General features: G+C 39.6%; 1 protein-coding gene across 1 annotated transcript in view; it reads right to left on the reverse strand.

Annotated features, from left to right (window-relative positions):
• Positions 1 to 25,216, reverse strand: part of cyp26b1 (cytochrome P450, family 26, subfamily b, polypeptide 1) — a 36,850-nt gene extending 11,634 nt beyond the window's left edge. The window contains exons 1-2 of the mRNA XM_007578933.2: positions 24,468 to 25,216; positions 5,229 to 5,453 (exon numbers count right to left, since the gene is read on the reverse strand). Coding sequence (XP_007578995.1) covers positions 5,229 to 5,453; positions 24,468 to 24,671 — 429 coding nt within the window. The 5' untranslated portion in view covers positions 24,672 to 25,216. The remainder of the gene's footprint in view (positions 1 to 5,228; positions 5,454 to 24,467) is intronic.
• Between the last annotated feature and the right edge of the window lie 1,606 nt (positions 25,217 to 26,822).

The following is a 26,822-nucleotide window of genomic DNA, read 5'->3' on the forward strand; positions in this document are numbered from 1 at the left end:
TTTACCCTTTTCCTAACCCTAACCATCACATACCTAACCCTAACCAAAACTCAATTCATACCTTAGTCCTAACTCTGACCCCTGACCCAAAAACAGGGTTTCCCCTCGTGGGGACCAAGCTCCGGTCCCCACAAGGAGCAATTGGTCCCCACAACGTAGTATATGTCAGGAAAATCGTCCCCACAAGGTATTACAAACAAACACGCACAAACACGCACACACACACACACACACACCCACACACACAGCATCTCTGTGGATCCTGGCTGCCAATCAAACTCTGTTCTTATGCAGCGTCATTCTGGTTCCAGTCGGGACGAGGCTGTGTGTGTGTGTGTGTGTGTGTGTGTGTGTGTGTGTGTGGAAGCTGAAGGGGGATTGTTCTGCACAACAGTCATTCTCCTGCACCACAAAAACGTGACTGTCCTCTGTAGCCTGCAGCGCAAAGACAAAAACATACACTCACACACACAGTTGTCCTAATAACGTCCATATGTCTTAAATTATGTGAAAGTGCTGCGAGCTGCTGGTTCCACAGACATGTAAAGACTCCTTTATTCTTTTCTCTGCCCTCGCTGCTCCCTCCTCTTCCCGTCACCGCCTGCCCCCTCCATCCATCCTCTTTCTCAAAAATACTCCTTCGCTCTCTTTTACTCCACGTTCTGTCGTCTGTCCGGATCAGAGGAGGTCAAGTTCCTTCAGGTACCGGCTCCCAACGTGGTTCAATCGGTTTGGTACGGCAAAATATTAGGAAAAAGTTTAATTACGAGAATGAAGTCGTAATGTAACGAGAACAAATTCATAAACTATGAGAATGAAGTTGTAATATTGTGAATAAAGTCTCAATAACATAAGAATAAAGTCAAAGTACGAGAATAAAAACTTTAGTTTTGTACTATTAGGACTTTATTGTCACACGTTTCTTTTTTATTTTCTTAGCGTCGTAGTTTGGGGAGTATGTGCTTTAAAGAAAACAGATACAGAACTGATAAAAAGTCATGTTCTGCTGAAGGCCTCATATTACTTTGAACCGGCCAAAGTTACACTGACATGGTTTGGATCAAAGTCCAGTTTATGTGTTAAAATGGCCCAGTCAAAGTCCAGACAGTAGGCAAACTGATATAGTTTAAATATTTATCCTCACAGACATCAGAGTAAAACAAAAACCCAAAATAATCTTCTTCACTTCACAGTTTTGAGCCACTGCTGGTGTTTGATCATAAAATATTAAAGTATCCGACAGTAAAACGACGACATGCTTCAAAATGTTGAGTTTATATCCCAGTAAATTGACATTTCCACCAATTCCAGGATTTAAAACTGCAGTAATGCTGATTAATCTTTAAAATTATCTTATTTATATATAATTTATTACATATAAACGTCTTAAACATAAAGTATGTAAATTTTTTTGCTTTACTTCTTTAACTCTAATTTCGTACAACACTTCAATATGTTGTGTGGTAAATACTTTTGTTCCTCAGCTGCATAATTTCTATTTATTTCAGAGGCTATGACACCTAAAATTCCAAAGATGTTCTCATTTTAAAGCGTAAATTTGTGCAAATACCCCTGCTGCGTTATATTTAGGCATAAAAAGAGGGCAGGCCCAGTTAAAAATGGCAGCGCCCTCTACTGGTGATGAGAAAACCGCTCTGCTGTTTGTAGTTTCTGATCACCACCTTTCTGCCTCACAGCTGAGGTGTGAGGCAGTGTTTAATATAAAGATGAAACACCCAAGGCTGAAGTTGTTTTAGATGAAAACGAGGCTCTGTTTGTCGTTTTTGTTGCCTGTGTTGGTGGAAAATACGGAGAAAATCTGAGATAATAGATCCTCATTCTTTCTGACAGGTTCAGGTTTTATAGCACCAAAACTTCAGTCAGTTCAGCTCCGATAATCAGGCTTCATATTGACTAAAGCAAGATAATTTGCATTGCTAAGTGTAACAGAAATATTCATGTTTCAGATTTGCTTCAGCTTGTTCCTTCTGGATGGTGTTATTTTGTTCGGCCGGGCCGGTCGGTGCTGGAAACCCGGCGCTCTGTGGTTCTGTAAGAGACTCGGTTTCCCAGCTCAGTACTGGGTTATATAGAAACTGTCTGGCTCTGGTGATCCACTAAAGGCTAATGTGCTGTGTGAAGATTGTCTTTCCGTGTGAAAACCGCAGGGAGGGCAGACGCACACGCTCTGGTCCAGTAGGTCAAGCACCGAGCCGGTTGCTCACTCTTTCTCTGGGTCGCTGTTGTCCGGTTTCAGTCTGTTGATTTGGTTTTATTATTCAGAAAACTGAACCCTAAACCTGCCAACACACACATGGAAACCACCACACTGTTCACACACTCCTTCTAGATCCATTTTTCTGCTTGGTCAATGATGGGACATTGATTTTTAAGCAGTGCTGTTGTTGGGAATAGAGGGAGTAGTTCTGAGTAGTCAGTGTGTTATCTGAAAGATACAGTAATGAAAGAATCAGGGAGAAATTTTCATCTAGAAATCTACTGTAAGTCAAGCTAACCATTCCTCAAACTAGAGCTTTTCAAATAAGATATTCTCTTTGTACACAGAAGTTTGATTTTCAGAGATCATGGTCAGAGGTACAATCCAATATGGCTGCCACACGTATCAACTGTTTTTCACCACTTCTCACTATTTGTGCTCAGTTAAAATAAAAACATGAAAGATTATGGACATGTTCCTTTAGAACATTAAAGTCAGATAAATATGTTATTAGCCTATGTTGCTATCAGTAGTTAGCATTAGGATATTGGCAAATCCCTCTGGTTTTATGACTTGCTACTACATACCGCGTTCAGTTGACAAACCTAATGCACCTGACAGATAAAAAATTCAGCTAACAAGCTAACAGATACATAAAGTTAAGCTAGCAAGCTAACAGTTGCTCAAAGTCAAGCTAAAAAGCTAACAAACACCAAAAGCCAACCTAACAGCTACTCAAATCAAAGCCCACATTTACTCATACTTTGTTTTAGTTTTACAGACCCAAAGTTTAGCTTTCAGTTTATAAAATTCAAGCTAATAAATACTGGAATCTACAGCTAACAGCTACTTTGTTGAAACCTAGAAACTAGACTCAAAGTTAAATGAGCATTTCCTGAAAGTTAAAGCTGAAAATCACTCAAAGCCAAGCTAACAGATACAACAATGTAAGTTAACACAACTATTAAAACTAAGAGTACAAATGTATAACAGAAAATCGCAAATAAATAAACCATAAAGGTTAGCAAGAGAAGTTAGCCAATGGCTAAGATGAACATCGTCCATTTTGGCCAAAGAAGATGGACGATGTTTAAAGTGCAATAAATTTGCACTTTACCCATGATGGACATAAATACACTAGCTAGCTTTACCCTTGCGAGGTATATTAGCAGCTAAATACCAACTCAAAGTTTTGTGTAACAGTAAAGTCCCATGAGAAAAAAGGAAGCTACATAGAATACATGAGATGAAATACGTGATTTACATATTTAAGGCCACCATCTTCTTTTTTTATGAATTGAAGACATTTTAAGGACTTTTTAAGGATGTGGACACTCTCGATTACAATTTCTCTCATATTCCCCAAAATAAAAAGACTTTAACAAAACATGAATCCCAGCCTACAAGACATATGAGCTAAAAACACAAAAACCCACCAAGTTTGTAGTTTGTGTTCATATTATATTACTGTGGAGAAAGTATAACTTTGTTGTAAACATTTGGTTATTTCCTGAAAGGCATTTTATCTCTTCATCTGTGGATCTGTTTGTCTTGTTATCCAGGTGTTACAGACATAGTAGAAGAAGCAGGTGTGGAAAACTGGCTGTCATATCGTTTTGCTTAGCAAGACAAGACACGAACTTATCTCTAAAATCAACTTTCCTGACCTCACATCCTTTTTCTCTGCGTGTTTCATTGTGTTGAGAGCCGGGCGATGTTCAGGTGTGTGCGCACGTCGCACTGTGTGTTTGTGTGTGCTGGGCCCCCACACAGAAAGCCCGTCTTTGTGCCATGTCGGAGGCAGCCTTCCTAATCAGGGGTCATTACATGAGGTTAGTCCCGGGGTCTCCGGGGAGAGGAGAAGGGATCAGAGCTCAGATTAGACCCAGCCGACCCCTCGCCGTCCCCAGGCACCGAAACCGAAGCCTCTCCCTCCCTCCCCCGCAAAATGAGAGAAAATGAGAGACTGATTTACAGGAAAACGCGCTCCTTCGAGCTTCTTCGATGTGAGTCAGGTGAGCAGGAGAGGAAAGGCGATTACCGGTAATGATCCGCGTACAGACAGCGGAGAGGAAGGGACGGAAAACCGATAATCGAAGAGAGTCTCCTGATGGAGGCGTCGTTCTCACGCTTCAGCGCCGCAGATGACGCTCAGACAGAGGGATCGATTTACAACAAGTACCAGGGCCAGGCTAAGGAAGAACAGCTCAATTTAAAAAATCAATAATACGAAAATAAAGTCAAACAACAGAAAGATAAAGTCAATATTTCAACAATGAAATCATAATATTATGAATAAAATCAATATTTCAACAATAAATTGAGAAATAATGCAAGCATAAAGTCGTAAAAATATGAGAATAAAGTTGCAATATTTTCACAATACAGTCATAATACTACCAAAATTACGTCATATTATTTTGACTTTATTTTTGTACAATTATTCTCACATTATGACTTTGATTTTTACAAGAAAGCTGCAGTAATATGAGAATAAAGTCGTAATATTCAACAGCCATGATAGTACGAGAATACAGTCGACCTGTTGAGTAAGTTTTACCATCGTGCCTCAAAACTGTTCAAAAATAAAAATACGACTTTTCGTGAAAACTATGGATAAAACAGGAAAGGTCACACTGCCAGTTTGGCAGTATTTCAAATTTTTAAAACAAAAAGAAACGACTGGTTAATTATCGATATTGGCTGATATAATACGCTCATATTGTGATACGTTTTTCAGCCATATTCTCCAGAAAACTTGTGACAATGTGATTCGATGTGGATCTGAAAATGTGTTTTTCTTTGAGAGTAACAGCCACATTCTGCATCAATTTTCCCACCGTTTGTAAAAATAATTCATAAGTCGCCTATATTTTAAGTTTGACCTCCTTTGGTAAACATCTTCGTAATATTACATGCATTTGCATAAATTATCATCTGTGAACGAAGAGCTTCGTGCAACGTTTACGCCCCACTCCACTGAGTTAAATCCCCGTGTTCGGGTCCTGACCTTCCTCCTCCTGCGGTGGATGTCTCCGATGCTGTTGGCCAGAGAGTTGGGTCCCAGCAGCGTCGACGTGCTCTGCGGCCAGTCCACCGTCACCAGCGTGTGCTCGCCCATCAGAACCTTCCGGACGTTTTCGGCCCCCGTCACCCGGATCAGAGGTCGGCCGAGCAGGTGGGTCTTGAACACGTTGCCGTATTTCTGCCTTCGCGATGCGTGGAAGCCCGAACCCTGAGAGAGCAGAAGAACAGGCGCCAAGAATGTTTATATTTCAAGGTGTGTCAGAAGGAGAACATAAGAGCATTTCATTTCCATACATTTTCTGAGACACTCTTCAAAATAGGAAAGATGAGAAAACATCAGGAAAGCAGCTGGACATCAGAAGTTTTGCTAGATGATAAGTTATCACGATAAACAATAATATTGTTGATTTGAGACTATATATAATGCTAATTGGCATAATGAGGCAAGAACACATTTTCAAAGATCCATAAACTCCAATGAACATTCAACAATGGAACTGGAAGACATTTTAGTTATCCAAAATAAATAAAAAAAACAGAAACAGCAAATAAAATGAATGAGTCTCTGTAAACAAAATTGTCCTTCAAAATAAGAGCCTCTGTTCATTCATGTAATTTATTTTAAAAAGTGGTTCTATAGAAATGTGGAAGCTGACCTTAGCATTAGCGTTGTCTGTGCTGCTGCAACATGTTTAGCATTGAGATGCTAGTTTAGCTTCGTTGAGATGCTAACGTCTTTTAGCACAACTTGAACACAGTAACAGGCTTATCCAGCGTCCAATCAGATCGCATTTTGAAGTAGAAATTAACCCGGATTGGGCCAAGAAAAGCAAATTTGTCATTGTTTGAGGATGTTGCTTGCGCATCAGATTTACTGCCGTACTGGAAACGCGTGAATACAAAGGTTCCACTAAGAACTACTGTACGTAAAACTAATTTTAACGTGCCATTAATTAATCTACCTCCTTTTCCTGTTTATTTTTTTACCCTAAGTGCATTTCATCTGAGCGTCCTGGTTATTGATAAACCCGCTCAGTCAGTTTTGGGGCTGACCCGGCTGCATCGCTGACCTCCAAATGGTCGGGGTCGTGGCAGAGCGAGTGGGAGCCGACCCCAGAACTGTAAACGGACCGTTTGAGCGAGCAGGACATACATCAGCCTGAGAGCAGCTCAACGCGGCGCACACACACGCTCAGCGTATCTAACATTCACATGCAAGTATTCACACGTACCGTAAAAGCACACACTTCCAGCGCGCACATGTTCGGTTCCACGAACACACACTCTGAACTCATGAATCGACAAAACAGAAAAACACGCAGAGCAAACAAACATACACAAGCTCTGCAGCGACAACACTAACTGGTTTGACCTACTGCTTTACTCAAGGGGATAAAGATAAATGCAGCCATCAGAGAGACACACAATTCATGTTCAAACGAGAAAGTTTAAGTTAATGTTATTTTCTGTAGATTTTTAATTTATCTTCAGTGTTCGTCTTTGTTCAGTCTACATTAATAGCCTCTGCAACATGAAAATGAATGCAGAAATCGGCGTCTAACTTTAGCTGAGAGTTTATTTGCTGGTTGAGACACCTCTGGCAGCAGCAGCGCTTCCAGCTTGTTTTTAAATGTGTGCGCTCGTGCAGCTTCGCCTCAAAACAATGACTCAGATGTATGAGTTGTAGCTCAGTTTTGCAGTAAAAGCTAATGTGGATCATGATATTCTGTTTTAAAAATGTAACGTCAAAAATCAGAAGCATTTCATACTGAACCTACAGTTTAATCTGTAGAGCCAGATTAAGACTTTTATTAGGTTGTTTGGAACATAGCATGTGTATTATCTTAAAGTTTCAAGAAATTTATTGGATGTAAATACTAGTTTGTGTCGTGTGTGAAGGCAATGAGGATCATGTGTTTGTTACTTAAAGGACTAAGACCAGAGCCCTGAGGTTCCCCACATGTAATTAGCCAATCTGTCACAATTAACTACAGATCCAAACGTGAATATTTTATAAACTGCAAAAATATTAACGTTAATGTTCTTTAATGTTTTATTTTGTCAAAACAGCCAAGGAGGACAGTATCCAAATATTTGTGACGTTTCGTTATTTCATGAGGAGAATATTGTAGTTTTTATTGGATTACAGTTAAAACTTGAGAGTTGGTTCAACAACACGCTGTAAAGTGAACAAATAAAGACGAACGGTTGTTGTGGTCCCCACTGGGAAATGAACGCTCTCTGGCTTTTGTTTGTTGTTCTTTGTGAAGCCGAGGTTAACGACGGGATAACGATGAATGGGCTTTGATTACACCCAGATAAACATCACCTTTTACACCTTTAGGCCTTTACAGCTGGGTGAACACAGAGCTGCGACGGCACTGGCTATCGCCCAAGGACGATTGAGCAACTCCTTCAGGAGACGACACCAGATTTATGGTTTGACGTTTGCAGTTGTTGCGTAGAGTTCGTGTTGCGACAAGTGAAGGGTTGTGGCTTTTCAAAACCTTTAGCTTTACAAGAACCACATGAAGCACCGAGACAACTGCAAAAAGCTCAGAAATCACAATATTAAATGTTTTGGTGGGAATATATACATTTTTTTAATACGTGTAGTTTCTTTAACACAAAATAATCTCATCTTAATTTTTTTAGTAGAAAAAAATTTCTACATGATATCATGAGATCATTTTCCTCAGCTGCTGTAAGAGCTGACCCCTACAGTCTAATATTAATAATAATCTAATATTTATTTCCTCAGACCAGATTTATTGCCATCTTATCCTCAAGTATTTCCAATATTTCAATCGCCACGTTTTCATCAAAGCTTTTATGCCCACTGTCAATGTACGGCTGGACAATAAACCAATAACAATATACACTGTGATAAACACGTGATCGATATCAATAGATTATACATCTGATGGAATAATCAATATGTAGTGTATTCACTGAACTCCGATCCAGAACCACGCAACATTTTCTCCTGGCTAGCTAAGCAAGATTGGTGGCATCAACCAACTCACTCTTTGGGTACCTAGCAACCAACTCTCTCTTTGGTTCCCTAGCAACTCACTCATTCTGTGGTTACCTAGCAACAACCTGTTGAGTAACCGGCGCAGCAGCAGTTTCAGGTTCCACCACTTTGCTTCATAACTGCTAAAAAAAGAAAAGAAAAACAACGTCGTGGAGCGAAAACTGTGGATAAAACAGAAATTGGCAATAAAACTGATATTTAAGACAAAAATTTAAGACAAAGACGTTTACGTTTCATATCAGAAACATAAAGGTTTCTTTATGTCGTGATGTTTTTCAGTCAATGGTTAACAAGTGGCGCGAACAGAGAGGTGTAGACTAGAAATTTGAGTTTTCTGGCCTCATTTTTGTAAATTTTAAGTACTAACCACTTTATGAAACTTTGTTCCCCGTAAACCGTAAGAGTTATTCCTTTCCTGATTTTTGGTCAAAATCAAGATTATTAAAGTATGTAAGTTTATGGATTGAACGTGGGTTTTATGCATCTTATTGGGTTTTTGAGGCTTCGCCATAGTTACAGTGAAACGTTTTGTGCTTTATGTGTCGGTGGAAACGCAGAAGCACCGATCAGCCTTCCTGCCCTCCAGCTCTTTCTCACCTTCCTGCGACGCACCTCACATCTTTCTTCACGTTAAGCTAAATTGAGCACAGATGCCTCTCCGTTTCATGTTGCTTAAAAAAAACCCTCTGAACACCAGACCTGCTTTTATAGAAGAAAAATGCTGCTAATTAGCTTACCCCCCACCCCAGCGCGATGTCTGCGGGTGTGTTTGTTGTAATTGCGCTTAAGCTTCTTCAGATGTTAAAACCTAATTGTGAGGTGATGACAAAATGTTATTTACGCTGCGTGTTTACACCAGGGTTTTTCTATAAAACTGTCTTGGATCCGACTTTTACGCCAAACGGCAAATTTGTAAATTTTACGGTCCTTCATCTGCTGTAGATTTATGCTTCGAGTTTGATTTGCCTCCATCTTTCAGGGTACAAACTGTTGACCTGAGTTGTTTTCCCAGCTCCTGTACACTTCCTCCTCCTGTGGCAAACACACACACACACATTTTGAGTAACGCAGACACACACCAGGTTGCCGGCTGGCCTCTGGAGCCCTCAGGGTGTGTGTGTGTGTGTGTGTGTGTGTGTTGGAGTGGGGTTGTTTTCCAAGCTACATTTTGCTGCCACATGGATGTAGAGTGGTTTAGTATGTCTGCCTGGCAGACCGGCCGACACACACACACACACACACACACACACACACGGTTTAATTCAAAGGGAGTTCCTCAGGCAGCCAGACAAGGCTCCCTTTCAGATACAGCGTTAGATTGGAGCGATTGTGCGTCTGCGTGCATTATGTGCGTTTCTCCGCTCGGTTTGTCTTTCCACCGCCTCGACCCGCATATTTCTGAAACCGAAGGTTTTCAACTGTCACATTCTGCGCTGGAAAGTGGGGGAAAAAAAACACCAAAACGTTGCACTGAAATAATCCGTGCCAGGGGTGTGGTCTGGATGACATTTAACTCCAAGGTGAGACGTGTCACTTCGCCAAATTTTGGTTTAAAAAAAAAAAAAGAAACAACTCTTACATGTTCACACAAATAGAGAAACTCATGGAAAGTCATGATGTAACGAAACGCGCAAACGTCCAGCTTTTTTTTCTTTTTTAACGCTGATTGCGGAGGCAGCGACACGGTTTCCCTCCAAACGTCAGCGAAGCGAGGGAAGCTCTCCACTGTAAACACTCGATCCGTTTTCATAAAATAAACCTCCAAGAAACCAAAATTACCACCGCAGCATTACGGCTGATTTCAACCGGCGAGGTCAGAGGCGGAAAGCTCTGATGTGAGCTGAGGACCATAAGGAGGTTTTTCCTAATGATGGCAGGCGAAGAAGTGTCAAAGCTTTTTTTTTTCTGTGGCTTTCTTTGTCAACATGTTGCTTAGCAACGAGGAGACGTACACGCCGGCGGTGGAGACAGGATTAATACAACCTTACGGTTCTTTAACTGCGTAATTTTAAAATAATTATTCAACTTTTTTGTTCTTTTCTTTGCTGTTCTGCGTTTTCAACAGTATAAAATAATAAAAGTAGTTTATCCGTTACGACCGTCTGCGAAAACAAGCTGCAGTCCTACAGAACGCTAGCAAATATCAGAGCAAACGCAAATAAAAACACGTTGTTGTATTAAGTTTACGTAAACATTGTATTTTTTAAAACTAATTTAAAGGAACTGGTGGCATTTTTCTTAGACGCAAAAACTGAGATTTTAGTCATTTATTGCAATTTTAAGAATATATAAAAGATTAAAACTAAATAAACCCATCTACGTAACAATACAACGTTGTGCGATTTTAATTATTTAAATTGGAGCGTACATGTGCATACGGTAAAATTGTCTTTTGTTTAATTCACTTAAAATTCTTTGGTCAAACATTTTTCATTGCTGCATTTCTTCCTTCCTGCTCTTCTATTATCGCCAAAACGTTATTTAAAAAAATAAAACTTTATTATTGGGACTGGCAGCCTTAACCACAGGAATCCAGGCACAATTAAAATAACGTTACATTAAATAACATTTATTTCACTTTCATTAACACAAAATGTGGCGTTTAAGTTTGATAAATTCGGGATTTCACCGTAAAGATTCACACTTTCAGAGAAAACGCTGCTAAAATTAATTTACCTCAGATTAAAATCAGCATTTTGAATTTGTGTCATAAAATATTTAATTTATTAATTATTGTAACTTTATGGATGCAATATTTGATGGATATTCCAAAGTTTATCATATGAATAAATTGAAATATTTTGGTAAACAACAATAATTTCCCAACCACATTTACCTTTAATATAAGAATAAACTAAAAAAGTACACAAAATATTTCTGGAGAAAATGTTTTATGCTTTTTCTCTAAGCCAGGTTCTGATCTCTTCTTTGAATATTCAAACAACAATATAATTGATAAATAAATTAAAAGAAAGCGCGTTTAGTGTTACACTTCTGTATGTAAAAAATCAGATACGGGCGCCATTAATTGTGTTTTTAAAGAGTGTAAAATAAATGCATGTCCTCCTCTGACATATTTTCCACACAGCAGTGTGCAATAAAACGAAGGGAATACCAAATCCAGTTTTTCTTTGTAAAATGAAACACTTTCCCTCCGTTTCCCTTGAGCTGCCGACTAACTGTAAAGTGAGAATAAACCCGGCGCCGGTGACTGAAACTGCACCCCAAGGCGTGGCTGGAGCCGGGTTACATCAGGTTTTTGTCCAGGTTAAAACTAAAACACTTTTCTATCTAAAGGCCGTCCTTGCAACCTGTGGTGTTCGCCTTCATTCACTTCCTTTTATTATTTCAACCTGATTTATTCGGGTATTTTACAAAAACCTCAGCAAACACGAGACAAATGAGTGTCTCTCTGATGAATCTCCACCCAAATAAAATGTTTGGGTCCTGAAATCAGCAGAAGCTTCCTGACCAGCTCCATCCCAGACATTCCCATCAAATATCCGAGTTTTCCTTGTTGCACACCAACAGACTCGCTCACGCTGTCCCGGCTCGCTAACCCGCCGGCCGAGCTAAAAATACCCCCGTCTGTACTGTTGGGGTTGGCCTGGGGGCGAACCTGGGCCGGGGCTTATAAATGTGCTCTTTGTAGCGCAGTGGAAATGTCCAACAAATGACTCTTTTATTAGGGCAAGACAAAAAAACACAGCTAATTATGTTTGCTCTGATCACACACACTCTCGTGTGCGAGGAGAGAGGGAGGAAAAGTTCACATTTAAGGTATTAGAGAGAGACTGATAAGAAAACAGCAAAGTACAGCTAAAAAACCTTCTGCTCGTCCTGTAAAACCTGAAATGAAGCGATGAATTACTACATTAGCATCAAAGTACAGCTTTATGATTTACATTCACTGAAATCAGAGTTAAAAAATTCAGTAAGAATTTCACAGAATCAGTTGGTTCTTGTTTACTTTTTAGGATAATGAACTTCCTGGGGTCCGTCATTAAACACACAGCAATAAAAATTAATTATATTTCATACAAAAAGTTGATAAATTCATAAAATATACAATAATCAACAGTTTCTGTGACTTTTGTTCTGCTTTAATTAGAGTTAATGGCGTAGTTCCATGTTTTTACAGTGACATTATTTAAAATAAATGAATTAAACTGTTTTTTGTAACCTCATCCTCTGTCGTCCTTCTGATTGGTTGTCCTTCATCGCCTGTTAAAGCTGCGGTTAGCCGGTTGGCTAGCCAGTTGACGTTGGATTAAAAACGACCAATCTCAGCCGATCAGAGGCGGATGAAGGCGAGCGGCTGCCAGGTCCGGTCTCAAACTAATCCAACCGCTCCGCTCACTTTCTGATGAAAATGTTTGATATCGACGTTTCTTAAAGTTTAAACTTTTGAACGTCTTGGTCAAAGAACAAAACCAGTGTATTTACTGAGACTCCTTGCCAGGAACATGTTCACCAGGATAAAACCTGCCAAGGAGGCTCTTAAAAAAGAAATTAAATAACAGCTGAACGACTTTATGACTCCATACGTGAGACAAGCATCAACAGAAAACATCCGCAGGATGTTAAACTATTCAGCACATATTCTACGTCAAATTCAGCAAATAAAATATCAATATTAACTCGCTTTCTGTTCTTTTTTACCGTTGGTAAACTCTACATGTTCTCACATTCAGATCAATCATATTTTGGTAAATTCACAACATTACAAAAAGGTAAATAAAACTAAATGCTATTTTACAAATCAAACTGATGGAAACTGATGTTAGTTTTAGCTGAACAACGGGTGACCAAACGCCACATTTTCCCAAACAAAATTGACAATAATTGGGTTTTTCCTGACAGTCTGAAAAAACACAACTTATAACGGGAAAATGTCTTTTCATTTTTTATTTACGTGAAACAAGCTTATACGTCTTACCAAAAAGCTACTTTTTTATGTCAGCTTTGTCAAACTTCAGGTGTCCAAAGATAGAAATTAGACGAAGATAAGTGATAAAATTTGTTGTTTTCTGACTGTATTATTGTGCTGGTGTGAAACTATACCTGAAAAAATAAAAATAAAATAAGGGAGGACCTGACTTTATTTTACGTTTTGTTTGAGAGAACCACTGAAATTTAAATTAAATTTTTATTAATTTGCATTATAGTATTTGAAGCTTCACGTTTGCAATAATTGTAAACACAAAAAGCCAAAACCAACTTAATACGGGAAAATAAGTAGTTTTTTAATCTATATTTGAAAATGTACTTAAGATATGCTGCAATATCCTGAAAAAATTTAATTTTAAGTTAATTTTGCCTAATTTCAAATGTACTAAGATAGAAACTAAGTAAACATACTTGGTAAAATTTTGTGATTTTACAATATGTTACTGATCTGATCAAAACCAAGACAGGACTGGACCAGGTTTGATTTGATTTTTGTTTGATTTTATGAAAATCCACTGGAAAGTTACAAAAAACACTCATTTATTAGTCAGACTACGCCACATCTATTTATTATTTTGCTATAAAAATCAGATTGTTATCAAAGGTTTGGCGTTAGGTGAAAGTGAAGATCGAGATGTTTGTCAGCGGCGAAAGTCGGCGACCGAGCAGGTGAGCGAAACGCACCAAGCCGAAAAACGTTCCCGCAGAAATCGCAGGAACTGAACTCCCTCGAAAGCCAGGAGGATCAACTGGCAGGTGGATCCAAAGCCGGCGATCTCCACGGTTACGTCTAAAATAAAGGTTAAAAATGAAAAAGTGAAACGGCAGCGAGAGCGGAGGAGAACAAGAGAGAGGAAACGAGGTCAAAGGCACCGAGGGAATTCCTCGTCTCTTTTCAGCCGTCAATCATTCAGCCGGTGCCAGAGATACCGAGGATCCAGTGTGAGGGCTTTTATGTGTGAGTGATTGTGTGTTTGAATGGGGCGATAGGTCCTCGACTTGACAATGAACCCCGTCCCTTTGCGGTCACGCCACCGCATCAAGGAGACCCGGAGGGAGGAGGAGAAGGAGGAACAAGATGAGAGAAAGCGAAGAGGGAAGGAAACCGAAGAGAGGACGAGAGGAGAGGAGAGGAGGGGGGAGCGAAGAGCCAAAAACGGAGGCAGAGAAAGCAGGCGCAGAGCGTGGCAGTGCAGGCAGAGAGATGGGACGGGCCCTCGTTTTTTTAAACAGGACGGATTAAACGGGGGGAGCGGGAGGTTTTAGATGGTTCAGCCAGAAAACACGAAGAATGGCGAAGGAGCCGGAGAGACACGGAGGGGGAGGCAGGGCTGGCCCCTGACCCGGGGACATTATAGAAAGGGAGATTATGGTTGTTCAAAACTCTCTAAGCGCTAACCCCAGGACCCCAGCTAATACCCAGACACACACACACACACACACACACACACACACACACACACACACAGACGTTTCCCTGCCTCAGTACAAACAGAGCGGATCTCAGATATGTTCACACTGCAAAAACACAAAATCTTACCAAGTATGTTTGATCTGGTTCCTGGTGCAAATACCTTAGTATGTTTGAAATAAGACAAAACTAACCTACAGATGACCTTTAATCAAGATGTAGGAACTTCTTTATGTCAGTAATCCCTTAATATTGATGAAAACATTCTAGTTCTATTGGCAAATTATTCACTTTAAATGGGGAAAATGTTTCGTTATAAGTGAAAATAATCTGCCAATGGAACCGAAACTTTTTCACCAATGTTAAGGAATAATTATTGATCTAAAATAAACTCCTTTTTATTGGAGGAAAATTAGTTGTAAGTTAGTTTCGTCTCATTTAATTGTACCCAAATATTTGCACTAGAAACCAAACCAGAATACTTGGTAATATTTTGGTTTTTTGCAGTGCAGAAGGTTTTGTTGCACATCCAAATAAAAACAAATGTTATTAATCTTGTTTGTTCCTCGCTATCAGGGTGTCCAAACTTTTTCTCTCAAGGGCCAATAAAAAATATAAATTTTAGGAATTGAAAACATCAAAAATAGAAAATGGATGGATGGATGTTATTTGTTATGCGTTTTCCAGACACATAGTGCCATTGTATAGCACAATCAAATAAATATGTTAACTTTTGTTATTATAAAAATGGCATATAGATCAAATATGACCTTGAAATTGGGCCTTTGTCTCTTTAAAAACTTGTGCCGCCTTCAGGAAGTCATCACAAAATTGTGCATCTGTTAAACACTTTAGCAACGTTTTTACCAACGTTTCACTGAGAAGTAGCTGCTCTAATGAGCTCAGCAGATGCGTAGTTCAACCAGGTGTTTGCTAATTGCTGCTGGCTAGTCTGAAGGAGCAGCTCTGTGAGAGAGAAGCTTAGAAACTGCAGCTCTGAGGAGGAGCTGTGCCTTGAAGGCGGGGCTACGTCCACCCAGGCGTTTTGCACGGCTGAATGGTTGCCATGGAGATTAAAAGATTTCACAAGGCAACACTCCAGGTACATTTTTGATGTAACATTATAACATGGCATGAAGCCAATTTTATCAATTAATCGTATTGAATCAATTATTGAAATATTCTTCAATTAATTTAGTTGTCAATTAATTGTTAGCTGGTGTATACAGACTCAAAAAAGGCCATTTATTGAAAAAAATCCACATATTGAGAACAGTAATGAAAGGCTAAAGACACAAAACACCAAGAAGACACTTTGATTTTTGTCTTCATCGACATTTGTGCATTCATAAAGAGCATAAAGATACCATCCAATATACAGCCAGTCCTGTTTGGGCCACTTTAACCCAACTTTGAGATGCAGATCAAACATGTGAAATATCTCGGTCTTGGTTCAGTTGAAATGAACTCTGGTGCCGTTCAAATGTATATGTGAACACCAACCAGACTGTAGAACACTCCAAAAGCAGATAATGGACTATAGTGCAGTGCATTCTGGGTAAATACAACGAAAACAAACGTGAGAGTCTAGTGCTAGCGGGTTAAATAGTTCATGGACTTTTAGAAACAACAAAATCAGCTAAAATCTGACGTTTTTGTCCACATTTTGTGAAGGAAATTGCGCTCATGTCTTCTTCAGAGGTTTTTGTGTTGTTTCCTTGAGTGGTTCTTATTGCAGTGCCACCACAGGTGAGGAGGGGAACTGTTTTTTTTCACCACATCATCTGAAAATGTAATAAACGTTGCAATTTTAGTCCCCAATCAAACCAAGTCTATTGGACTATCAGGTGTGAAAAAACCTTTAAACCAATTATCTACATAATTTAACAGTATAAACCCCATGTAGCTAAAGTCAAAGTGATGGGAAAACTTCACCATGAGTCTCTTTTTGGGCGTATTTGTGGTTGTTTTGTTGACCGAAGGACCGAAAGACACCCGCTTTATCCTTTAAGCTTTTCACACACAAAGTTTGTAAGCGATAAACGTGCAGCCACCTCTCTTTCACACACCTACACACTCACTCGATGAGGGGAGGGGGATTAACACTGGCCTCTATAGTCGGCCCAGGACAAGAGTGTTGAAGGAGGGAGCAGTGTGTTCTCGGGGTGAAAGCAGGGGCAGGGGAGACCGCTGCCAGAACCTCACGCTAATCTACAAGAGGAGGACAGCGAGGTCGCATGGACCTAGAGACGGACAGAAAGTGGCTTAAACGTATAGATTTAACACTTTCTGCCACAAACCAGTGGACTAGTTTAACATTGGGGAAACTGATAATGAGGATGAAAACATGAGGATGAAAACATGAGGATGAAAACATAGACGACGGGGGTGAAAAGTCACATTTAGAGAATCGGATTGTGAGGCGACAGGAAAATCTTTTAAAAACACTCACATGTTGGAGAGACTGACAAATTCGTAACGAAAGATCGGAAACAACGCAAAACCAGTCGAACGACGGAAGTAACGGTAAAGCACTGAGAATGCGACTGAATCTTAACGTTTACACACGAATGTTATTTTTTTGGATGTGTGTTTTGACAAAAACTACAAGAAAAGTTGGATTGGACGCTTTGAAAGTTTACGTGACGGCTGAGGAAGAGTCCTTGGAGGTTCGGGGATCCTGCCTTGAATGTTAACACGCGAAGGGACGCCCCTCGTTTCATGAGCTACGAATCTCTGCACAAGAAAAACACAAACTAACCAGGTCCCTGGTCCGCTCATATTTAAAACTGGCATGTATTTCCAGACCCAAATGTTTTTAAAATCTTTATATTTTTGTTCCAGTTTTGAATAAGTATGTGCAAAATTTACAGCAGATATTTGCAAAATGTGAGATTTTTAATTATTCAGTTCCAAAAAGAATCCAAAACTAAAGGAAAATGTATAAAATGTGCTTTTCCAACAAGTCAGTGGTTTACAGGTAACCTCCTGATGAATTTACACTGGACGTTTAGTCTTTAAATGATAAACTCTGAACCCAAAGACGTCTTCGTTTTACATAAAAACAGCACAAAATGTAAAAAGATTCAGATATTTATCACCTCAGCAACAGTCTGGACCTAGCATTTTTTACAAGATTATTATTATCAGAATGATGAGTAAAAAACCCAGTTTCACTGTATTTACTTTAAAATTTCTGACAGAAATATACATTAATCTTTCTTTGAGAGAAATATAGCTGTAAAATAATAAATGTTGAGTTTTAGTTGTTTTTACTGTACTTGTACTCTATTTTTTATACATAAAATATAGAACAAATTTCCACAAAATTAAGTTTCTTCAGATATTTAGTAGGCGTAATATTTTATCTCTTTGTTCTTTGCTTTAATACCAATATTTGCTGATTACTTAGTCAGGCTATCTGCTCTGGTAGCTTACTAACTTTACGTTTTAAATTGTAATAAGTAGTTTGTTGGGTTTTTTTCATGTGAAATATTTCCAGCCTAATTTCTCCTGTTTTGCATGTAAGGAGTAAGTTTATTTGAGCTAATTTGGTCTCTAATTAAATAACTATTAAGGTATTTTGTGCACATTTTTTTGCTTTTCTGTTTGTTTTGAACAGTAGCTTTACCAAACATTGGTGCCCTTTAATACCAGTAGATGCTTCAGATTACAAACATATTTCCAAGCTCCACTTTCTCTGTGAATAACGTTCCAGACCTGGAAGACAAAAACAAATCCTAACTTTTCCAGACTGTGGATGTGGATTCTGCATCATCATGCATTATGTTTTGGGGATGTTTTATGACTTCATGAGATTCCTGCCTTGGGTTTTTGTGTGTATAACCGCAGTCATACAGCACACAGCGAGCTGCACCGCAGTAATGGAAAATACTATAGATGAAGCCACCGGGCCTCACAATGCTCGCTCTGTCTGAGCCGCTTAAGGCACAACCCTCTGAAAACCTCTGAAGAAGTCGACTGGATGGATTTCTGGGGGTTTTGTCATGACTGTCGGTACAGTAGAGACTTTGTGGTTTTTCTAAAGAACAGAAAATATGTTCTAACAGTTTGTTATTTCATGGATTCACTGTCGAACCAAGCTGATTTTCATTTCCACCAGATGATCGCGAATATTTGGGCTCAAATGTCTTAAAATCCTATAAAAATGCTTTAATTTTAATCTGACGTTACGGTTTTAATACAATAACACATTATAGTGCAATATTACGTCAAATAGGCTAAGTATTAATAATTTGAACTGAATGAAACTTTGTTTTGGGCCTGAAAAACTCTTAACCCTTTTCTTTTTGTGTGTTTACATTACTGTAACACTAAATGTAGCATAAAAACTAATCTGTTCATCAGGAGTTTTAAAATACAATCTGGAGATCAGGAAAACCTGATCTTAGAAAATAAATAAAACTTCTGACATCAACTGTTGGTATAACTTTTACTGATAAGTCAAATATGAAGAAGAATTAACGTAATATTTTGTCATTTCTTTTAAAATTCATGGCATATTTAAATTTGTTGACCATTTCTGTTCCTTCAGACACTTTTAAATCCCCGTTAGTTTAGTGCCAACGTCGGCCAGAGCTGTTTATCCTGTCCGTTTAGTGGATGTGCAAAAAATCAACAACAGATAGGAAATTGTCTGGGCCGCCCCCGGACTTTAAGCCACCCTGGGCAGTGATCCATGTCAGCTGTATCTAAAACCACAAATGGCTACTTAATACATTTTAGCATATAACGTATTTAACGTAATTAAACTTTTAGCTTAGTGACGTTTTTTCAGTGTTTATTCTTTATCCTAGATCCAAAATAGTTTCTGATTCTTTATCACTGATCAGCCCAATAATTTAACTTGAAGTGAAATAAAAATTTGACTCCAAACTTATGATTAGGATCATGATTACAATCATATTTTACAAGGATTTATAAAAGCTTTTAAAAAAAAAAACACTTAAAAGGTGTTTAGATGTGATTTTGAACTGAAGCTTGGACTCAGTTTATCTTTAAGAAGATTTAAATTAAAAAAAAGTCAAAAGCGTCTCAAAAACAGCCAAGATGTTTGATTTTTAAAACCGTTTCCCTGATTAGCGTAGAGCTGACAGCACGTGCAGGATACGAAGGACTTCGTGTGAAGAGCGCGTTTGGTCTGGGCGGCGGTTGTTAACCTGCACACTATAATTTACACTTCATCACCGTCAATCTGACGGGATTAGAGGAAAGATGGATGACAGATTAAAAGCTGTCGCTGTTGCAGTTTGTGCATAAAAACAAGCTGTGCGAAAATATTGTGTCTAATGTTATTCAAAAACATAAACCACGAATGAACACGTAATCATGTGTTTCAATAGATATCAAAACGTGAGATTCTGTAAATGAAGAAAAAACAAATAATTGTTCCTGATTCACCAAGAACTTTGTTTTTTTAACTTAGTTATTATTTTTTAAAAATTGTAAGAATACATGTCTTTAAAAAAAAATATGGAGCATTTTTGCACATTAGTGACACCTTGTGGAAGCATAAAGTATTTACTGTAAAGTTTATTTGGACTGATTAATCATAAACTGTTTCAGGAAATGTTCACGTCTGATTATCCCCTAAATGTTTTTATATTACCATTAGATTCCTAAGTGCGCCCCCTATAGGTGGGAAAAATGAATTACTGATCAAAATGAGGCATTTTGAAAATCAAAAACATTTTTCGATCAATGACACATGAATTTTGAGCTTTAATAAATAGGTTTTATGCTATGTTTTGTCTCATTAGGAGCATTTTTGATATTTATTGAAATACCAAAACAATTAAAAGACATTTTGTCCAAATTAGAGGTGGCGATGTGGACTTAAAGTTATATCACGATATTTTGTGCTATTATTGTGATAACGATAAAAGTGACAAAAAGAACCATTTATTACTTCTCTTGAGGAACATGGCCACTTGTAATACTTTTTTAGGACACAATCACTAAAAAAGCCTGATTTGTATCATTAAACTGCAAACACTAACTGCATTTAATCACATTTTCAAATCAATCAATATTTATTGGTACTTTCATTGAACAAACAGTGGACAAAATAGTAAAACTAACAATACGGATATTTTGGGGGTGAGAGTTAAACATTATTAATTTAAATTTATCATGATAACAATACATTGGAATTCTTTTCGTGATAAGAAATGTATCGCAATACAATAAAAGTCGACCTCTAGTCCTAATGCACTTGTATTATTTTTCTTTTTATATATAATTGCAAAGGTTGATATATTATTATTTTTATCTGCTATATAAACTAAACACACATTATTTTATTTTCTCACTCTTGCTTTATTTTCCCAGGTTTATTAAATGCCAACACTGTTAGTTAAAGCCGCCGGACGCTTTGGGTCCTTTTTATGAATTAATTAATTAAATTAAAAGCAAAAATCCAGATGAATAGTTTGTGTTGCACCTTGCATTTTCTATTTTTGAAAGGAAAAGGAAAAATTTCCCCCCCAACATTGTTTGTAAATCTGTATCTGCATGCTAGCCAAACCTAGGCTAGTCTCGGCCGCCCAAAATCACTCAGAGGGCCGTAAATGGCCCCCGGACCGCACTTTGTATTTGAAGTAATCACATCTGGAATGGTCTAGATTGTTGTTATTTCTTCTTGCTGTTTTGTGTGCATAAATGTGCCGGTGTAGGTAAGTGATTCTCTGCTCTGTGTGTGTCCTCCCTCAGTAGCTTGGCACCGTCCATTCAGAAAGCTCCGGCTCCTAATAAGAGCAGACAGATCCTTGGCAGAGTGGCCGCGCCGCTATTTCTAACTGCAGATCGCTTTAAAATGGATCAGCCACAGAAATATGTAGCTGTGTGTGTGTGACGAGGTAAAAATATATACACTGTACACACACGTTTAGACACTTAAGTGTTTATGTTGGAGTCCTGAACGAGGTGCCAGGGGACGCCAGGCGAGAGCGCGGCAGAACAAAAGAGGATGTGAGTTGAGAAAAGAAAATAATCTCGAACCGGTCGATTTGTATCGGGAGAGATTTAAAGCCCTTGCTGTTACCTCGGGACGCGCGGCTACAGAGCCGCCACTTGTTCATTGATGTAAACAAACACCCCGCTGTAATTCTTCATAGCGAGTTTCAGCTCAATGTTTGGCCGCCCGGTGCACAAATGAACTATTTTGGTTCCCCGTTAACCCGCCAGCAGTGCTGTTTTTGGCTGAAAAGCTCAGCAGAAACTAAACAAATACGGATAGAAAATAACTGCTGGAACATAGAGTACGCAAAGAGCAACACCCGACCAAAAACGGGACCAAAACATGGGAATCCTGGGCTAAAACGACCCAGTCGGGTCAAAGAACATCACTGAACGCAAAAATATGTAATTACTACTTTAAAAACTCGTATCTGCTGCCCCCATGTGGCCAAAACTCATAGTAGCAACAAAAAAAGTCAATCATTGCTAAAATCAGACATTCACACATTTTATTCTCAAAAATACGTTTGTAGTCTTGACAGTGGCACTCATTGTGAACTTAACGGAGGTCTAGCGCCCCCCGCAGGGAGAAACGGACCGAACAACTTGACTCGTATAACTGTAGAAAAGCATAAAAGCCTTTGTTGTAACAACACAACCTTGGGATGTACTAGAATCGCTGCACTTCCTGTTTCAAACAGTAGGTGTCACCACTGAGCTACTACTACTTTTAGATACCTTTTCAAATCTTTAAAGGTTCTTCAGTTTTGTTCTCATTTTTTGTCTAATCTTGTTCATCCTGATGTTTGTAAGCTGCTGCAGTCGAGTTCTACAGTCTTACAAACAAAAAAGTCCATATTTTATACATTATATATAGATTAAAAGCTGCTGAGTTACATTTACGTTTGAGTAATTCTTACTCTGATTGTATTTCTGATCTGACTTGGTTAGTTGTTTCTACAGCAACACCTGCTGGCCAAAAAGGAAACTGCAGCAACTGTAACATCTAAATTTTATGATTTATATCAGGAGCCAATGTAGCAAAACTACCACATTTTACGAAGTGGAGCTTTATTTGACTTTGTATGATGAATAAAAATGCATTTATTTGGTATTTTCCCAAAGCCAAATCGAAACTTTCAACAACAAATTACTCAGAAAAACACATGTCCAGCAGTTGGGCTCCCACAGAAGACCAAACAGCAAACTCTGGTCCATCCACACTTAGTCTTTGTTTAGTAAAAATCCAGGTTGGTTGTTCTTACATGCTAACGTTAACGACTGAAGTAGGTTTCTAACAACTCCAAACTCAAAAAACAGCATTTCAGTTTACAAATACTGTATTTCAAGAAGCTCTAAGCCATCGTTAAATTAGCTTTGGTCGGTTATTTATTTAAAAGTTGCTGATTATTCATACAGGAAATGGAGGTTGGAGGCGGCGCGACACCTATTGTGTTCTTGTGTGAAACAAGTAGAGATATTTTTTACACAACTTTACTTTGTTTTTTACATGATCTGTTCTCAGTTGCCGTTTCAAAGATAACGTCTCCTACCTGAATAAACTCTAATCGGTTTCTGTGTAAATATCGACTGAAAGGTTCCCACAAACCACTTTTACATTTTTGGTGTTAGAGTTTTAATGCGCTTTGATTTCAGCCTCCAGCTTCATCTAATCTGGATTTATAATAAATAAAGACCCAAAGAAATTAATCTGCTGCAGGTGCTAACAATCTCGCTTTACAAAATCCTGACCTCCCGGTGTTAAAGGAAAGTCTCTAAGCTTCACTTCAGGACAACAACGCGCCGTGGAACCGCTCTAAGAAAACAACATTTTGAAACGGAATAGACTCTTCCAACCATCTTTAGGTGAAAACAAAAATCGGTATTTTGCAGGAACTCAAGGCTGATCGGTGCATCTCTGATTTCACCTCAGGAAAAAAAAGAAAAAAGAAAAGTCTCCTGCAGAACCAGCGCCGCGGCCAACAATCTGGACTTTTCCACACTTTTCCAGCGCGTTTCGGAGACATTTGGACCTCATAAGCGCAGACACTCTCAGCCTCCTCCATCAGACTGACATACAAGCCCCCCTATCCCCTCCCGTCGCCGCTCCATAAACTTGGCCGTGGTCCTCGGCTGCATTCCGGGAACGCGTCTCCTCTCTCTCTCTTCTCTCTCTCTCTTCTCTCTCTTTCGGTGTCAGATGTTGCACCGACGGGAGCACCGCGAGTTCAAACCCCGCACGCTGCCGACGTGCCTCCGCGCGTCCCGGTGAACTTCGCTCATCATTATTTCTCCGATCGTCGCTATTATTACCGATACCCTCCTCCTCTTCCTCCTCCTCCAGCTTTACGTGTTCGCTCTGATCGGCTTTGCGGCTGCAGGCAAAGGATGCTCCAGCTCTTTAAAGTTGGGATTTTGGAGGATGGAGCTGCAGAAACTCGTCATCTCCATGTAAACGCATTCCCGTCCTTTGAATCTGATGCGTCTTTCAACATGACGCCAAGCTACAAACTTGACAAATTGGAGATAACTCCAACAAAAAAATAAACTTTTTAAGTCAAACGTCGCATCTAATGTGATTAATGCGTTTATCAGCACGAGTCCAGCTACAAACTTCACAAACCGGAGGAATCTCCAACAAATATGAGCTGCAAACTCGGGATAATATCAAAGTAGTTTGAACTTTCCTGCCTCGGGTTATAGTGAAAAGCTTAGCGGGGAAAAATCAGACTAACTCATCAGTAACTTGACAACTTCACTAATTCTGACCAAATGGATAAGTGTAAAACGCAAAGTTCCCTCTGATCGGGTCGGAATCAAACGATCCCACCCGGGTCCAGGCTTACCTGCAGCAGCCAGTGGCAGGTCTCTCCGATGAACGGGAAGCCCATGGAGCCTTTGGGCATCGGCAGCTTGCAGTTCTTGTCCCGGGTGGCCGTCCACCGGAGCTGCCAGAGCTGCTGGGAGACGGCGACCAGCAGCGCCATGGACACCAGGCATGCGGCCAGCGTGGCCAGAGCCGAGATCAAGTCGAAGCTGTCGAACAGCATGATGAGAAGGATGACGAAGATGTTCAAAAAAAATAAAGAAATAAAAGTCTGGGTCACAAGTTTTTGTTGATTTGTTGATTATTTTCTTGTGCGTAAAAAGCGCAGCGCCGATTTACGCACTCCAAACGCTCCTGGCGCGGGTTGATTTTCTTTTTTTTCTTTTTCTTTTTGCTTTGGGAATGAATGAACTGCGGAGGTGTGATATGGATTATGTTCTCTTTTTCTGATTGTTTTTTGGCGTCTCCAGAGCGCAAATCGCGGTTGTCTGAGTGAAGGAGACGCAGCAACAGGTGACGCTTTAATCTCAAACCTTCAGAGGAAAAAACAAAAATGAAATCACCGAAAGTCAGTTTGCTTTAATGATTTAAACATCTGGGGCTGGAGGCACACCTGGCTGGGGACGCTCCTGGTGTTTGAAAGTTCATTTTTGTGAGTTTCTGGGTTAAAAAATTGGAAGTATAAAGTAAAAAAAAAAATGTCTGGAAATTTGAGACAAATATTATTAATAATATTTAAAATAAAAAAAAAACACGTGGAAAAAGTGAAGCCGAGCCTGGAGCCAAGAAAAGTTTAAACTTTTTTCTTTTTAAAACTTCTGGACTGGGATGGAAAAAGTTGCTTTAAATGGGGGGAAACTCTTCCAGGAACCGCGTGATTCAGATCCAAAACTCTTTTTGAAAAAATAAAAATCTGTATATTTGAAAAGGTTTACGCGCCTCAGTGCGTTGCAGTTGGAGACGTTTAAGATCCTTGAAGCTGCAGTGATGCGCAGGAGATGCTCCGTCCTGCTGCTGCTCTCTGTCTGCCGTCCTCTCTCCTTTCTGCGCACCTTTCTGTCTCTCCGAGCGTCTCTCTCTCTCTCTCTGCTGGCTGCACACACAAGTCACCCTCAGTGCGTGAGTGTGTGTGCGTGAAGAGTGTGTGTGCGTCCAGCCAGAGGCACCAATGAGTGTTTATATAGTGTGGAGGCAACTGGAAGGCGAATAGGCGGCCAAGGGCTCCCGTCGCCCCCCTCCAGCCCCAGACTCCCCTCCCATCTTCCCTCCTCCACCTCTGCTCCACCTCTCTCAGCTCCCGGAGAACCCCCCCCCCCCTCCCGTCAGAAACAGGAGGAGGAGGGGGCCGCTGTAAAGTGAGCAGCAAGCGGCGTAAGAGGAGAGGTGGAGAGGCTCGTGCTGGAGCTGGCGCGACGCCAGCGGCTGAGGGGAGGAGGAGAGGGAGAAGCTGGGCTCCGTGCGGGACGGGCGCTCTCCTCATCCTTCTTGTGCTCCAGAGGCGGTCACCTGCGGCCGAAAACACGCAGCGCAATCCGCGGAGACGGGCGCAGAAAGGGGGTTTGCGCTGTGGGCGCCGTGCTAGAGGGGGCGCCACAAGTTGGTATGCTAAATCAATTAGTCACATGATAAATTAAAATGAACTCAATCGTTTCCATTTGGATGATTTATTGTTTTCTTTGTTTTTCCTGCTGAAAACTGGATGACAAACGTCTTCAGCCTGGTGTTTTGGCCTCAGATCTGTTTTTGAAGCACAGTTTGGTTTACAGAAACTTCATTTCTCTTTGTTTATTTGATTTGTATATTTAAAATGTCTTCCAGTTCTGGTGCTAAATGTTCATTAGACATTAAAGTTTATTAATCTGAGAATGTGTTCATTAATTATTATGCCACTATTACCATTATATTACTTTAAAAATGATGTGAAAACAACAATATTATCGTTTATTTCAATAATTTCTGGGACAATTTATCATCCAGGCAGCCTACAGGGGGCGCCAAAACGATGGTGGAGAGACTATTTCTAGTCCTCATTTTCTGTTTTTGACAGCTGTTTGTGCATCAAAAACCTCTGGAGGCGTTTATAACCTGACTGTTTAAACCTCAGACAGTATTTAGCTGCATGGAGACGCCATTTATTTTTCTTTTTGCCAGGAAGTCGGTCTGAGTGAAACTTTCCTCCTTCAGTAAGTCTCATCCAGTGAACATGGATCAATAGAGAATAAAGTTTATTACTCAGTAATCAGAGATAATTAAGAATACACTCTAGTTCATTTAAAGTAGATAAAGTCTTTATTGTTCTGTCAGGGTGAAATTCAGGTAAAACAGCAGCATCAGGTATAAAAAGCTCCTAAAGTGTTTAAAAATAATATATAAA

Source organism: Poecilia formosa, unplaced genomic scaffold (assembly GCF_000485575.1).
Source record: "Poecilia formosa unplaced genomic scaffold, Poecilia_formosa-5.1.2 Scaffold499, whole genome shotgun sequence".
In the NCBI taxonomy this organism is placed as follows: Eukaryota; Metazoa; Chordata; class Actinopteri; order Cyprinodontiformes; family Poeciliidae; genus Poecilia; species Poecilia formosa.